The sequence below is a fragment of the Drosophila mojavensis genome, unplaced genomic scaffold, assembly GCF_018153725.1.
Source record: "Drosophila mojavensis isolate 15081-1352.22 unplaced genomic scaffold, ASM1815372v1 contig_136, whole genome shotgun sequence".
Taxonomy (NCBI): Eukaryota; Metazoa; Arthropoda; class Insecta; order Diptera; family Drosophilidae; genus Drosophila; species Drosophila mojavensis.
The window spans coordinates 11,660,151-11,675,704 of record NW_025318667.1 but is presented as its reverse complement, the minus strand read 5'-3'; the positions used below and the strand labels follow the sequence as shown (position 1 = coordinate 11,675,704).

Below are 15,554 nucleotides of genomic sequence, written 5' to 3'. Positions count from 1 at the left end.
CCTATGAAATTTTCGTGAAGGGTGCTTGTAGACATGTTCTTCGTTGAAAATTTATATTTTATATGCTCCATACCAAATAAATTCCTAATCATAATAGAGGCTAGACTGGGGATTTAAAAAAAAAAAAAAAAAAAAAAAAAAAAAAAAAAAAAAAAACAGCTGGAGCTACTCTAAGCGATGTGTCTATGTAGGGATCACAAAGAACCTTTTCGGAAGTTTACTTTGCTATTGCATTTTATCACAAAAACCGCACTTGAAATGAAAGCTCGAAAAACTATCATTAGTCAAATGAAAATGAAATAGAATTTAATATTCTATCAAAATATATATTCGAGTGTGAGTGTCTGGGCTAATACCCAGAGATTCACCTAGAAATTGAAACTCACACAAGTATCATAGATCAAAGATCTCGGGGGAACATTCTTATATCCAAACTTATTTTTGGTAAAGATTTTTATCATTTCACAGTTTAAATTTGGGCTCAGCAATTTTATTGACAGATTTATTCCATACGAATTAAGCACTTTTTAGAGAATTATTTTAGATCAAGTAGGTATTATGGATCGAAGGATCAGAGAGAAACAGTTCACTAAGGAAGTTGCTTTCTAGACTTTATTTTCACATTCTAATCAATATTCTAAGTAAAACACAACTTTGAATTTTTCACTGAGAGAAAAGGGGCTAAGGGTTTAGGAGATCATAGATCTTCTAGACTTTCTTTAACTAGAATATTTTCACTGGACAAAAGGTACATATATCACACAGATCTTGCTTGAAGTTGACATCATAGAAAAAATTGTATACCAATTGTATTCTCTTTTAAGAACTCAAAACCCCCAGGAGGAAGCCGAAGAACCATCAAAGATCTCTTGATATATATTTATAGTAAGCACTTTTCAATTTCATTAACTAGGATAGTTCACTCCAAAGATCTATATATGTAGATGTGTGTGTGTATCACATAGAGCTGTTGCTCAAAGATTCAGATCAAAAGATCTTATTCAAGTTGTGGAACTTTCATATGCACTTAAGGACTTTCACTTTCAAGATCTCAAGAGTCAATAGGATTTACCAATCGATCGATGGATCACTAAGAACTCTCAATCAGAAACACCTTATGGGTTCCTGGGAGACCCCACTCAACAAATTATTGCAGGGATACCCTGCTCTATGTCCCTAATGTTCGATCTGGATTTGGATCTGGTTTTGGATCGATGTTAGCATTGACACTCTGCTTACCTGCCGCTCTTGGTGATGACCATTTCGGTGCCGAGCTTGTGGAACTTCTCCCATAGATCCTTGCCCTCGAGCGTGACCTTGGGATCGTCGACGACGCCATCGTCCTCGGGCTGCAGGGCGCGCAGCGGTCGCATCGCCGGATGCAGCTGATGGGCGACGGCCGAGGCGAGCACCACGTCCTCGGCGGTGGTGTAGGCGGTGCCCAGCGGATGGTGGGCGTGCGGATGCGCTGGATGCGGTGGGAAGCGCAAACCGCCGGCGGCGCTATACAGCCCCGGATGATGCGGCCCCGCCGGACTGCCGGCCAGTGCGGCAAGCGCTGCAGCCGGAAAATATGGCGGCGGCGGCGGCTGCTGTTGCTGCGTTCCCAAATGCTGCTGCTGCTGCTGCTGTTGTTGTTGTTGTTGCTGTTGCTGTTGGGGCAGCGGCGGCGGATGCGTTGGATGCACTGGATGCTGTGGCAGTCCAGCTGCAGGTGGTTGCTGCTGTGGCGGTGGCGGCGGCGGCGGTGCAACGCTGGGTGAGTGGTGCGCGGGTAGAGATGGCAGCGGCCCAGCGGCAGCAACTCCAACGGGCGGCAGCGGCGGCGGCGGCGTCGCCGTTGGCGTATTGGCCTGGCTGCCGCTCAATGCTGATTCGCTGCTGTTCAAGTGATTGTTGTTCTTATTGTTGCTGTTGTTGTTGTTGTTGTTGTTATTGTTGTTGCTGTGATTACTGAGCGGGGAGAGCTGCGAGGGCGAGCCGCGAAAATTTGCAGCACCGCCCGAGCCTGGCGAACTGAGAGCTTGAGCTGCGTTGTTGTTGCTGCTGTTGTTGTTGCTGTTGTTGTTGTTGTTGCTGTTGTTGTTGTTGTTGCTGTTGTTGGTGTTGTTGTTGCTGTTGCTGTTGCTACCCGCCGTCAACAGCGACGAGACGCTGAAGTCAGTGGGTCTTTGCGAGAGCTGCAGAAATGGATGATATGCCATCCCATTTGCGAACCTGGCGAATGGATCCTCAGCAGACTGATGAAGTAGCAGCTCCTGGACGTCGTATCTCATTACATTACAATTTACAACAACATGTGCGTCACGCAATAAATTGTACAAACTACGTTTCGAGTTTGAATTCGAGTTCGAGTTCGCCAGTTGAACAGGTACTTTGATATATGTATCTCTCTCTCTCTATCTCTCTCTCTATCTCTATCTCTTTCTAGATATATATTTATATATTCAATATAAATTTTAATTTATTTATTTATATACTTTTTGTTTGCACACACACACACACACACACACACGCACATATTTGTGTAGTATATTTTTCTATTTTCTTTTGTTGCTGTTGTTTTGTTGTTGTTATTTTTGCTGTGCTTCATATGTTTAAAAAAAAATTATAAATATTTTTTTTCTTTATAAATTTTGCTTCTCTTTTTGGTTTCAATCAAATTTCAAAAAAATTATTTGTTTTGGCGGCGGCAAAACGTCAACGCGACGACGGCAACGGCGACGGCGACGCAGGCTTATTGAAAGCTGCTGCTGCTGCTACTGCTGCTGCAGTCACTTTTACTTGAGCTGCTGCTGCTGGCACAGCTGGGCTTTTATTGTTATTAACAAATTGTGCAGCTTCCAACCAGAAAAAAAAAGAGTAATGGGAATTATTTGTTTGCTAGAGAACGTTCACGACAAAATAACTGACAGAGACGGGCCAACGACGACGACGCCGATACGAACTACACGCCGGTCGCTTCCAAACTGGAAAATACACAGACGTACGCAGGCAGCGCAACCCCCGAAGACAACAAACAATACACGAGCAACGACGACGACGACAATGCTGCCTCAGTCGCTGCCCGGGTGGGCAGCGCTTTTTGGCGAGTAGCAGACGAGTGTTGAGTGAGCGAGAGTGAGTGAGAGAGTGTACCGTGTGTGTGTGTGTGTGTATGGTGTGGTGTGTTGAGTTTTTGTTGCTGGGCGTGCGAGTGAGTCGGATTGGGTATGTTGCGCACTACGGCTGCTAGAGTGTGGGAGCAGGGCAGACTGAGAGACATACGCTGAGAGTGCGACTCCAATAAGAAAACCTAAAACCAAAGTGTTGAGTTGACGCTTTACTGTATATGTGTGTGTGTGTGTGTATTGGCTTGTGTGAGAGCGTGTATATGTGTGCGTGCAGACAAACAACAAGACGACTGTGACAAACCAACCAGCGGCAGCGGCGCCGACGTCGGCAGCGTCAGGCCGTCGCAAGGCGTGTGACAAGCAGCATGAAGCGTGTTAGAAGTAACAAGGCAGCTGACACCAAAAGTGCAGCGCGCCAGAAAAATGCCTCAAAATGAGAGCAGCACATAAAAGCACACACAAACAAATATACATATATATATGTATGTATAAAAAAAAAAAACTAAAATAAAAATAATCTGCTAGAGTGTAGTAAATCATAGCCAAAAAAAAAAAAAAAAAAAACGTCCGAGTACAAAAGAAAGCAAAAAAAAGCTGTTAGCTCCAGGGGAGACGGGGACGGGAGATGTGTTGGGTTTTGGGGTAACGGCCAAGTTGACAAATGACGCGCAAGCGAAAAATGCGCTTCAATGGTCAAATGTTTTGATGGACCGACGAAGGGGGAGGTGAGTGGGTGAGAGAGGGAGAGGGGGCGCTGAGCTAAAGTGAGAGGGAGGCTTGATGAATGTGCTGCGCAAGGAGCATAGCGTATGTGATGTGCTATGGGGTGGGGTGGGTTCTTGTGGGCTGTGGGGTGTTCGCTTGGCGGGCAGAGGTGAGTAAAGCACAGTAAATGCGATAAAAGGCAACACAGATAAGGCAAACAACAGTAAAGCGAGGAGTGACAGGGGAAGGGGGGAGACAGTCGAGTTGGAACACAACGCGTGCTGATTTGACCTAGACTGACCTTTTTCTGATCAGAATATATGTAGAAAGCGCCTGTGAGAGAGCGAGAGAGCAACAGCAAAAGTGATCGCAGGCAAAGCTCTTACAAAATTAAACTAAACTTTTAATATTTTTAATAATTCTGAAAATGTACTATTGCGCTTCAAATTATTACGAAATACTGTTAAGAAATGCCCAATTATATGGTAATAAAATGTATGATGACTAATTCTACTTTTCAGTTCTTAAAAAAATATGATTGAATTGATTTTTTCCAATTAAAATGTTTAATTGAAGCTACCGGTGCCGATTCCCCAATCAGAACTTGTGACACAATTTATTGAACCCCTTGGCAATTGGAATTAAAGCTTTTTCCTTATTGGAATTATTTCTGCCGATTTTCCAATTGAATTGCGAGCGCTACACGAAAACTACATATGTACATGTACATGTCCAATTAGAATATCACTTCCAACTAACGGCCACACCTACGGCATTGTGGGGTAGGGGGCGGGCGATAAGTGCGGATTAGGCGCCGCATTTCAAAGTTAAACGCGCTTTTGCCGCTTTGGCAGCTTTTGTGCGTCCGTAAATGTAAATACAGGAGATTTATGTCGCGACAGGAGCAGCAGCAGCAGCAGCAGCGGAAGAGGCAGCAACTTCGGCGCTGACGACGCTGACGCCGATGCCGATGCCGTTGCCGACGCCTAAGCAACGTACAAATTCGCAAGTGCGAAAAAGCCGAGCAAAAAGAGGAGCAGCAAAAACAAAACCAACTACAGCAGCAGCAGCAAGAAGAAGAAGAGCTGGACAGGCGCGCGTGTGACAAACTTGACGCTAAGTTTGCGCAAACACGGCCAGTGGCGGTGGGCGTGGGTGTGAGCGAGACGGCACGAGACGAGGCGTGCAAATGAAAGGCAAAGCTCAAGCAGAAGACATACACACGCACACAAGCATAGACACACACACACACACACACACACACACACACACACACGTACACTGACAACAGCAGCAGCAGACAAAGAAGCTTTGGCAGCGACGACGGCGACGGCGCCAAAAAGCAAAAACGGCAACGCAAATGTATTTTGTCACACGTTTTCATACATATACTCACACACACACATACAGTATAATAACACACACAAGCCGTGTATGTGTGTGTGTGAGTGAGCTGGCTGGCACTATTTGCGTCGCCTGTGCGCAAGAAAAAGACGACAAGCGCAACGACAGCGACAACGACGACGACGACGACGTTGAACTTGCTACCCGACAGGCTGTTCCCATTGTTGTTGTTGTTGCTGTTGCTGCTGCTACTGAGCAGTGCTCAGCTTGTGTGACAAGTTTAACCACAAATACATACGCACAGAGAGCATGCACACACACACATGCACACACACACGTACGTAGCGACGCGCCAGCTAGTTAACACCACACCTCACAATGGCGGCGGCAATGTTAACTCCTCTGCGCCGTGCCTTAGCCGTGCCGTGTGTGTGAGTGAAATGGCGCGACGTCGTGGTGGCTGCTGCTGCTCTTGCTGTTGTTGCTGTTGTTGTTGTAACTGTGTAAGAGGTGACAACATTTCTTTGCATGGATGTGTGCGAGAGTGTACGTATGTATATATGTGTGCGTGTGTGTCGGTGTCTGTGGTGTGAAAAATTACAGCAGCAGCGACGCCAACGTCGTCGTCGTAGCTGTTGCTGTGGTGAAGAAAAGACAATGAGGATGCTACACGTCAGCCAAACCTGTGGCGAGTCTTGTTGTTGTTGTTGCTGTTGCAGTTGTTGTTGTTGTTGGAGTGAAAGGCGATTAGTTGGCTTAGAAGCCCAAACGGGTGTACATAGTCAAAATGTATATTTTGGGCCCAGACATAAACAATGGGCTAAGTAAACGCAAAGCCTTCTTACATTAATTGCAGTTCAATTGGCCGCACTCGACGCTAATGCTAAGGCTATGAAGGCGCTGCTGCTGCTGCGGCGCTGTAACTTAAAGAGCAAATGAATATTAACAGCAACAACAACAGCAACAAAAGCAGCAACAACAACAACAGCAAATGCTCGAAGTATGCTCAGAAGGTGTTAAAAAACAACCAACCAAAATGCCGACTAACGCCTGGCCAAAATCGGCTGCCGCTGCTGCTGCTGCTGCTGCTGTTCACTCTCTGCCGCTTGTTTGTGTATTGATTTAGCTCAGTGTTTGTGTGTGTGTGTGTGAGTGTGCAGCAGCTGCTGCTGCCGCCGTGGTGTGTTGAATAAGACTTACACCACAGCATCTGCAGCTGGCGCGAGAGCGAGCGAGCTTAGCCGTAAGTGCGCTCTCGTTTACTACTACTCTCCACTCTCGCGCTCTCGCTTCCACTCGCACCCTGTCGTTCGTTTGCTCTCTCGCTCGCACTCGTTTTGGCTATTTGGCCATACAAGCGTCGCATAGTAAATTTCGTCTGATTTTTTGTTGGCGCTTTGTAGCTAATTAAAAGTTTATATGTGCACACACACACACACACACATACACGTGGACGCACACACACATACAGAGAGACAGGGCAGCTGCTAGCTGCCTCATAATTATCTGAAAAACTTTATTTGACGGCGTTTATTTGACTGGCTGCCTTCCCCAATGGGATCAACAGAGAGGGGGAGTGAGAGAGGGGAGGGGGTGGAAGATGAGAGGTCTCTCTATCGCGCTCGCTCACACGCCTGTGTGTGGGCATGTTTATTTGCTTAACATGGTTTAGTTGCGCCTGTATTTGTGTATGCATGTGTGTGTGTGTGTGTGTGTGTGTGTGTGAAAATTTACAAGCGGCGCGCGTTAAATTATCCAAATATGTTGGGGGCAAAAGGTGACGACGAATGGGTTAACACTTTGACTAGCGCGTGTCTGTGTGTGTGTGTGTGCGAGCGTGTGTGTGTGTGCGTGTTTGTGTGTGTAAATAATAAACAACATTATGCTGGCCATTAGCCAGCTTCAAGCGTTTAGATTTAGCTCTATTGCTCTTACTCTCACTCTCTCTCTCTCTCTCTCTCTCTCTTTCTCTCTCACTGAGAAAAATGTCGCATGCCGAGCTTGTCTTTGCCCAGGCCACGCCCACTGCCTCTGTCTGCCTGTGCAATGGCAATCAATAAAATTAGCATAAACTTGAATTTCACGCTGCCAAAAACAATGAAAGCTTGTTACACATACACACACACATACACCCACACGCACATGGCTTGGCTTTAACAAACACAAATACAAAGCCAAAGAATCGCGCCATAATAAATGTCTAGCCTTATGTAAACGCAGACAGAGTAGCTCTAGCTGTACGTGTGTGTGTGTGTGTGTGCGTGTGTGTGTGCACCGACACTCTCAGACACACACAGCCATGCAGACGGACACACGATTGGATAAGAATCGCAGCATTTACATAGGACGAAGGATGCAGGGGGCAGCAAGCCGAGCACCAAGGCACTCGGGCGCCACATAAGCACAGTTCATATGCCGCATATTAATGGAGCCGTGTAGCAAGCTCTCTCCCCCTCACCCCCTCCCCCCTCCCCCCCTTTCTCACGCTCGCTCTGGCTTCTGCTTCATGTGTGCGAATTCCAATGCTCTTTGGCAAAAAGCTTATTAATATCATTATCAAAAATTAAGGCGATTAATTTCGCTCGCGCATGTTTTTGTTTTTGTTCAATTAATGATGAACTGTAAAAACCGTGTAGGCCTTATAATACTATAATATAGTTGCAGGGCATTCAGGATTCGCACTGACTGCGCCTCTCTTCTGATTGCAGCGAATTGGCTTGGATTTTTGTGAATCCAATAGAGAGTAATCCACAGACAGACTGAGTTTCCATTTCTCTTGCCAAGCCAGCGAAATAACAGTTAATCACTCGCTATGTAGCTATGTCTCTATGTACTCACTCGTTTATCTTCATTCGTTAGTTTTCATCCTCTACTTTTTATTTATTATTTATTGACTTCGTTGTATTTCGCGCAATTCATTTCATTTTTGTTCTCGCTACTTTCGACTCGTTACTTTGCATTCGTTGCACTGCTCTCTCTCCCTCTCTTTCCTACTCTGAATTCGCTCTGTTCTCTTTCTCCTTCTGCTCAGCTTTCCATCTGCTTACTCCACTCTCTACTTTTCGCCATTTAATTTCCATTTTGCTATTCACTCGTCGCAGCTTACTCTCCACTCGCTACTTTCGAGTCGTTACTGTGTTTCTTGAGCAATAACAACTATGTCTATATATGTCTTCCATTTCAATTTTGATTGCATTTCTTCTTTTCTCTTGCACTCGTTACTTTGCAGTGAGTAAAGCATATCTGTTAATGCACATCATTGCACTCTTCTGAAGCAATGCTCGAACTACTTGCGTCTCATTTCTCAACAGCGATTTGAATGTTCTATGTACAGTAGAATCCGGCTATAACGATACTCAAGGGATTGTCGTTATACCCGGGTCTGGGGACCAGAATTTTTGTCGCTATAGCCGTACAGACGCTATAAGCGGAGTCGTTATAGCCGGATTCTACTGTATATTTGCTTATGGAACGTACTTTATATTTCTTACATTTTTCTTTTATTTTTTTTTTTCAGATTTTCTTAACTTTAACTCGTTGCAGTTGAGCGAGTAAAGATTAAATTCATTCTGTCTCTCTCTCCCTCTTCCCCTCTCAGAGGGGGGCGAGAGAGAGGATGAAGAAGAGAGGAATTCTTCACCCTCTCTCTCTCTCTGTCTACATCTCCCTCTATCCCTCTTCTTACTCGTTACTTTGGCAGCGAGTCTTGTGAGCACTTGAAACGATTTGGTTGCCCCAAAACAGCTAATTGTAGGCAACTATTTACACACATTCGCGCACAGTCACACACCTGCACACACACACACCTGCAGCTGAATGGTGTGCTGTCGCGCTATCTCTATGTCTCTCTCTAGCCGCTGGCCATGTTTTGTTGCCTACTTTGGAGCGCCAAGCAAATTGCCAAATGCCGGCAAAAAGGCCGCCAGCAAACGGCAATTGCTCAATTACAGCGCAAAGCGACAGCAACAGCAACAACAACAACAACAACAACAGCAACAGCAGCCTTAATGCATATGTGTGCAGACACACACACACACACGCACACAGATAGGCATTGGTGTTGTGTTGAATTTCACGCCAGCAGCTGCCAAGTGTAGTCCATAGTTTTTCGCCATTTTTAACTCACGCGCGCTCTCGCTCTCACTCGCTCTCGCTCTCGCTCTCACTCGCTCTCGCTCTCTCTCTCTGCTACTGTATGCAAGCTCGCGCGTATGTGTATGTGTGTGTGTGTATTTATTGTTTAATTAACTTCACGCCTGTCTATCACACACGCACACACACACGCACACACACGCACACACACACACGCACACAGTCAGACACAGCACAGACATTGCCTTTATACGTTGTTTGCACTGCGCTGTCTGCTCTGCTCTCGCCCTCACTCTCTGTCTCTCTATGTGTGTGTGTGTGTGTGTGTTTGTATAACTGTACAAAGCATACGCATGCAGCAGCTTTGAGCTGCTGCTACTGCTGCAACTGTTTTTGTTTTTTCAGCTCACACAAAAGTTAATCAGTTAGGGCAATGTGTGAAAAACAAAGTGCATTCCGAGCTGATGCCTGATGCCTGATGCCGTCTGCCGTCTGCTGCCCGTTGAATGCCCTGGCAACTGCACACAAAGGGTATGCAGAGTGCAGACACTGAATTGAAGTAGAAATGGAAATACATATACAGATTTTTTATTATGGATTCATCTTTTCCCTTTGTCGGATATTGTTAAGCTAGAGATTCATTTGGAATGGCTGTGCTCCCTCATGTTAAAAGCTTCTAGGTGAGTTACACAAGGATTCTTCAAACTATCCTAGGTTTAAATTTTTATCTACATATATGCATATATGTATGTATCTCCCTCTCTTTCTCTCTTGGTAGGCCTTTATTTGGTTCCCATTTGTCTCTCTCCCTCTTTCTAGCTCTCTGTCGCATTCTCGTACATATAATCTCTCTACAAGTCTCTCCTATTCCATTACTTTTTCTGCCTCACTCTTTATTGCTCTCGTTTTTTTCTCTATTTGCTCTTGTGCTGCCTCTATGAGCTTCATTCTCGATGCAGTTCCTTTTCCATATTTCTTTATTCTCATTCTCATTATCATTTTCATTTTCATTCTCATTTTCATTCTCCTTCTCCTTCTCCTTCTCCTTCTCCTTCTCATTATCATTATCATTATCATTATCATTATCATTATCATTCTCATTCTCATTCTCATTCTCATTCTCATTCTCATTCTCATTCTCATTCTCATTCTCATTCTCATTCTCATTCTCATTCTCATTCTCATTCTCATTATCATTATCATTATCATTATCATTATCATTATCATTATCATTATCATTATCATTATCATTATCATTATCATTATCATTATCATTATCATTATCATTATCATTATCATTATCATTATCATTATCATTATCATTATCATTATCATTATCATTATCATTATCATTATCATTATCATTATCATTATCATTATCATTATCATTATCATTATCATTATCATTATCATTATCATTATCATTATCATTATCATTATCATTATCATTATCATTATCATTATCATTATCATTATCATTATCATTATCATTATCATTATCATTATCATTATCATTATCATTATCATTATCATTATCATTATCATTATCATTATCATTATCATTATCATTATCATTATCATTATCATTATCATTATCATTATCATTATCATTATCATTATCATTATCATTATCATTATCATTATCATTATCATTATCATTATCATTATCATTATCATTATCATTATCATTATCATTATCATTATCATTATCATTATCATTATCATTATCATTATCATTATCATTATCATTATCATTATCATCATTATCATTATCATTATCATTATCATTATCATTATCATTATCATTATCATTATCATTATCATTATCATTATCATTATCATTATCATTATCATTATCATTATCATTATCATTATCATTATCATTATCATTATCATTATCATTATCATTATCATTATCATTATCATTATCATTATCATTATCATTATCATTATCATTATCATTATCATTATCATTATCATTATCATTATCATTATCATTATCATTATCATTATCATTATCATTATCATTCTCATTCTCATTCTCATTCTCATTCTCATTCTCATTCTCAGTCTCATTCTCATTCTCATTTTCATTCTCATTCTCATTTTCATTCTCTATATGTATTCGTTTTACTCTGTCTATCTCATCTCTACTCTCTTTCTGGCTATTTTGCTTTCTCGTTTTCCTCCCCACAGCTGTTTCCTTATATTCCTCTGTCTCTCTCACTTACATTCCTCTTCTTCTTCATCACTTTCACCATCTCTGTCTCTCTTTCATCCTCTCTGTGTGTTTCTCTCTTTCTCTCTCTCTATCTCATTCTCTCTCATTCTCTCACTCCTTTTCCATCTATCTCTCTATCTACATTTTTTGTACAGGGTATTTCTGGCTCGTTGTCGCTCAACTCCTGCTGTAAAGTTTCTTGTGAATGAAACTAATTCACACACATGTAATACATCCTTCTCTCCCTCTCCCTCTCCCTCTCCCTCTCTCTCTCTCACACACTCCTAAGAGCTGCTGTAAAGTATGCTTTGGCATTTTCATTGTCTGCACAAATGGAATTAAGGAACTTTTTGTGCAAACGTGTTGCGAATCATTTGTGTTTTAATTAATGCACAGCCAGAGCAGGGGGCAGAGCTGATTACAGCTGGCTAGGGCGAGGGGGCAAGGGGAGTTGCTCTTGGAGGGCAACGCAAGTGCAGGTGCCAAATAACGTTTCAGGCCAGGCCACAAAATGTCAAAATTTTTCACTTTTGCCATTTGCCATTTACAACTTCTTCGTCTTATTCTTCTTCTGCTGCTGCTGCAGCTGCCCCTGCCCCTGCTCCGGCTGCGGCTGCTGCTGCTGCTGCTGCGACTTTAGCTTCTATTCAGCATTTCTTTCTTCTCTCGACTTCCACATTTTGTTTTTTTTTTTTTTTTTGCTTTTTGTGTGTGCATTTTCCATTGAAAAGCGCTCTTCACAAGCAATTAAACACACAAAAGCGTTTTGCGAGCCACGCCGCTAGCGAAACGAGGCGAGGACAGAGCAAGGAGGTGCGAGGGGCGGCAGGCGTGGCGTGGCAACACAATGTGGCAAGATAAATGGATGGCAAAGCACAAGCTGCAATATGAATAATCGTTCTGCATTTGGCGAAGAGAGAGCGAGCGAGAGAGAGAGAGAGAGTGGGAGAGAGAGAGAGAGAGAGTGGGAGAGGGAGACAGGGGTGGTGCGGCAGAGGGAGCAACGACTGGGCAGCCAACACTTTTTGTGTGAAAAACTTCACGAGCTGAGCGGACTTGGCGGGGAGGGTGGGCTGAGGGCGCTGAGGGCGGGGGCTGAGGGTGTCGAGGAGCCCAAGAGGGAAACTGCCTTGGCTTGTTTACACAAGCGATTGGCCAAGACGCAGGCGAATGGGCTGTGCTGTGAGCCAAATGCTGGGCGTCAGCCAAAGGAGTGGCCAAAAGTACACAAGATTCACACCGACAGCAACAACAGCAGCAGCTTGACAATATTCCTAACACCACACACACACACGCACACACACTGGAGACATTTACACACACACTGAAGTCTAATGCTTTCCGCAGTCTTCGCGTTGTCTCTGTCTGAGCAGCAGCCGTAGCAGCAGCAGCAGCAGCACCAGCATCAGCTTCCCTTGTTGTCTGACCCTCCCACCCCCCCTCATGGCCCACGCCCCCTACAGCACCTACAGCACATGCCGCTTGCTACTTGGCCAGCAAATGGCGTCTCCTGCCAGCCAAGAGCTAACTTCGCTATATATATGTGTATACATATATACATATATGTGTGTGTGTGTGTGTGTGTGTGCGCGCGTTTGTGTGCACATATATCTGAAATTGTCGCCCATTATTTGGTCTGGCATTTTCTGCTTTCAATTTGCCATTTTCAGATTGATTTGGCCTCATTTCTTTCAAGGCAAAAAAAAAAAAAAAAAAAAAAAAAAAACAAGATTTTGATAAATGTCAACTTTATATATACACTTTCCTACCACCCGCACCCTCACTCTCCCTCCCTCACTCTCCCTCTCTCTCTTGTTCCCTCTCTCCTTGGAATCCTATTACAATTTCGTGTTAAATTATTATCTATGCAATTATTTTGGGCATTGGGTAATCGATGCTTACGTCTTAATCGCTTTGGCATTTCCATTCCGTAGTCAGATAACAATTGCCGCTTAATCTGAATATGTAACATAATACCTATTATTTCATCTTGATTTCATGCGCTCAGCCAGGTTAATTGCGTCAAATGGGCTGCTGGAAATTTAGTTTATTTGATGTTTGAGAATTGCATAGAAGGGCAGCGAGAGAGAGGGAGAGGGGAGAGAGAGAGAGAGAGAGAGAGAGAGAGAGAGAAGAGAGAGAGAGAGAGAGAGAGAGAGAGAAGAATAGAGATAGAGAGGAATAGAGCGAGGGGTGGGAGACCCCTTCATTATTTCCCTTTGAGTCCTATAATAAATTATATAATATAATTTATATTCCCTTTTTTTATGTTTCACTATTGTATAAGCAGATAGATCAAACAAAAATGTAATCACTGTTTACTTCATTCCTATCATATTTCATGCAATTCACTTGAATTGAGCTTATGAGAATTGCATAGAGAGGCGATTGTTATACCCATGCCGATATCAAATAGCTTGACAATTTATCGTATTTTTATTATTTTTGAGTTCAATATAGATGGTACATCAATTCTCACTGAGTTAATATGCAAATCAATATTGAGAATTGCAAAGAGAGGCGTTTCTTATGGATTCTCATATCAAATACATTGTTCATATCAATCGAATTGTTCTTTACTAAATCTTTTCCTATCATAGAGTTAGGACAGTTGAGCTGAATTGATGAGAATTGCATAGAGAGGCGAGAGCTAAGGTATTCTAAATTCAATTTTGATCCAGTCAAAGGGAATTCTATTAATATTTTGGAAGCAAATTATTTTTCTAATGTCCTCAAAGCGTATTACACCAAGACAGAGCTAGAACTTAGTCTGGCCTGAGATTGCTTGGCTATAGGCCACGTTCGCTGCAGCTAAGAGAGAGCTTTCTGCTTCTTCCTCAGCTCAGCTTAACAACTTCGATAATCTCTCTTAGCAGAGTTTCTCTATATGGCCACAGGCCTCAATTAGCCTAAAAGAAATTATCAATTGCAAATTTATTGCAACTAAAACTTGCCCTGCAACAACAACAACAGCAACAACAACCACGACAAAGAAGCAACAGGCGGCAGGCGGGCTGGCGGGCTGGCGGGCAGGCAGCAGGTGTAAATGAAAACACGACACCTGGGCCAGCATAGAGAAGTTTTTTATGATGAGCTAAAAAGCAAAACTTTTCATTTAATATGCAAAAAGCGCAAATCAACAGCAGAGCAAAAGTGCAAAAAACAACTGAGCCGGAGTAGAGGCTGCCACTAGCCACTAGACACGCCCCCTTCGCTCTGCCGCCGCCCCTGCTGACCGCACGAGGCGAACTCAACTCATTAAAAAAAAAAAAAAAAAAACTCTTAGAATTGCAGTTCTTTCTCTCTCTGAGTGTCTGTGTACGTGTGTGTGTGAGTGTGCGTGTGTGTAAAGTTTATTTGCCTGCATTTGACTAAGCCGAGGTGTGAGAGACAGAGAGAGAGAGAGAGCGAGAGAGAGAGGTAGAGAGCGTGCGAGCGAGCCAGCAGGTGCCATAAAAAGGCGCCAGGCAGACGAAACTCTCAGCAATTATGCCACAGGCTGCGCACAGTGGCGCCCTCTGCAGGTCAATAGACGCAAACGCAAAAGCAAACGCCCGATGCCGAGGTGCGATTGTAAACAAGGCAGCGCGAGAGCTTTGCGTGTCGGACACTGCACAGCACAACAATGGATCAGTGGGGTGGGTAGTGCAGGGGCGATGGGGGGCGTGGGGGTGGGGATGGGGGACTGCTCCTGCAATCAGCTAAATGAGTGACCAGGCCGAAGGAAAAGGACGCGCCAGCGGGCACATCAAATGAAATCGAGCGTTTCACAAGCACAAGAAAAAGGAGAAGAAGAAGAAGAGGCGGAGGAGGAGGAGGAGAAAGAGGAGGAGCAAGAGGAAGAAAAATGTCAAACTGTGCGCAATAAATGTAAATACACTGCGAGAAAAGCCTCGAACAACAGCACAGCGCAAACAAAGGCAAAACAGAAAGAGAAAGAGCATAAACGGAAAAAGACAAGAAAGGAAAAGAAAGCCAAAAGAAAAGAGAAAAACATAAGAAGAAGAAGCAGCAGCACTTATAAATAAAAACATGCTCATTAATGTAAAAGTCAGACGCAGGCAAGCAACAAGAGCGAG

At 43.5% G+C, this 15,554-nt stretch overlaps 1 protein-coding gene across 7 annotated transcripts in view; it reads right to left on the bottom strand.

The window, feature by feature from the left end:
* LOC6585241 (optomotor-blind protein) overlaps window positions 1–2,420 on the bottom strand; it is a 98,391-nt gene extending 95,971 nt beyond the window's left edge. For 6 of the 7 annotated variants that reach the window (XM_032732580.2, XM_044010707.1, XM_032732583.2 and 3 more), the window contains exon 1: window positions 1,240–2,420. In XM_032732580.2, the coding sequence (XP_032588471.1) occupies window positions 1,240–2,276 (1,037 nt within the window). In that variant the 5' untranslated portion in view covers window positions 2,277–2,420. The remainder of the gene's footprint in view (window positions 1–1,239) is intronic. The other variant, XM_032732581.2, reaches the window with a different exon arrangement.
* Between the last annotated feature and the right edge of the window lie 13,134 nt (window positions 2,421–15,554).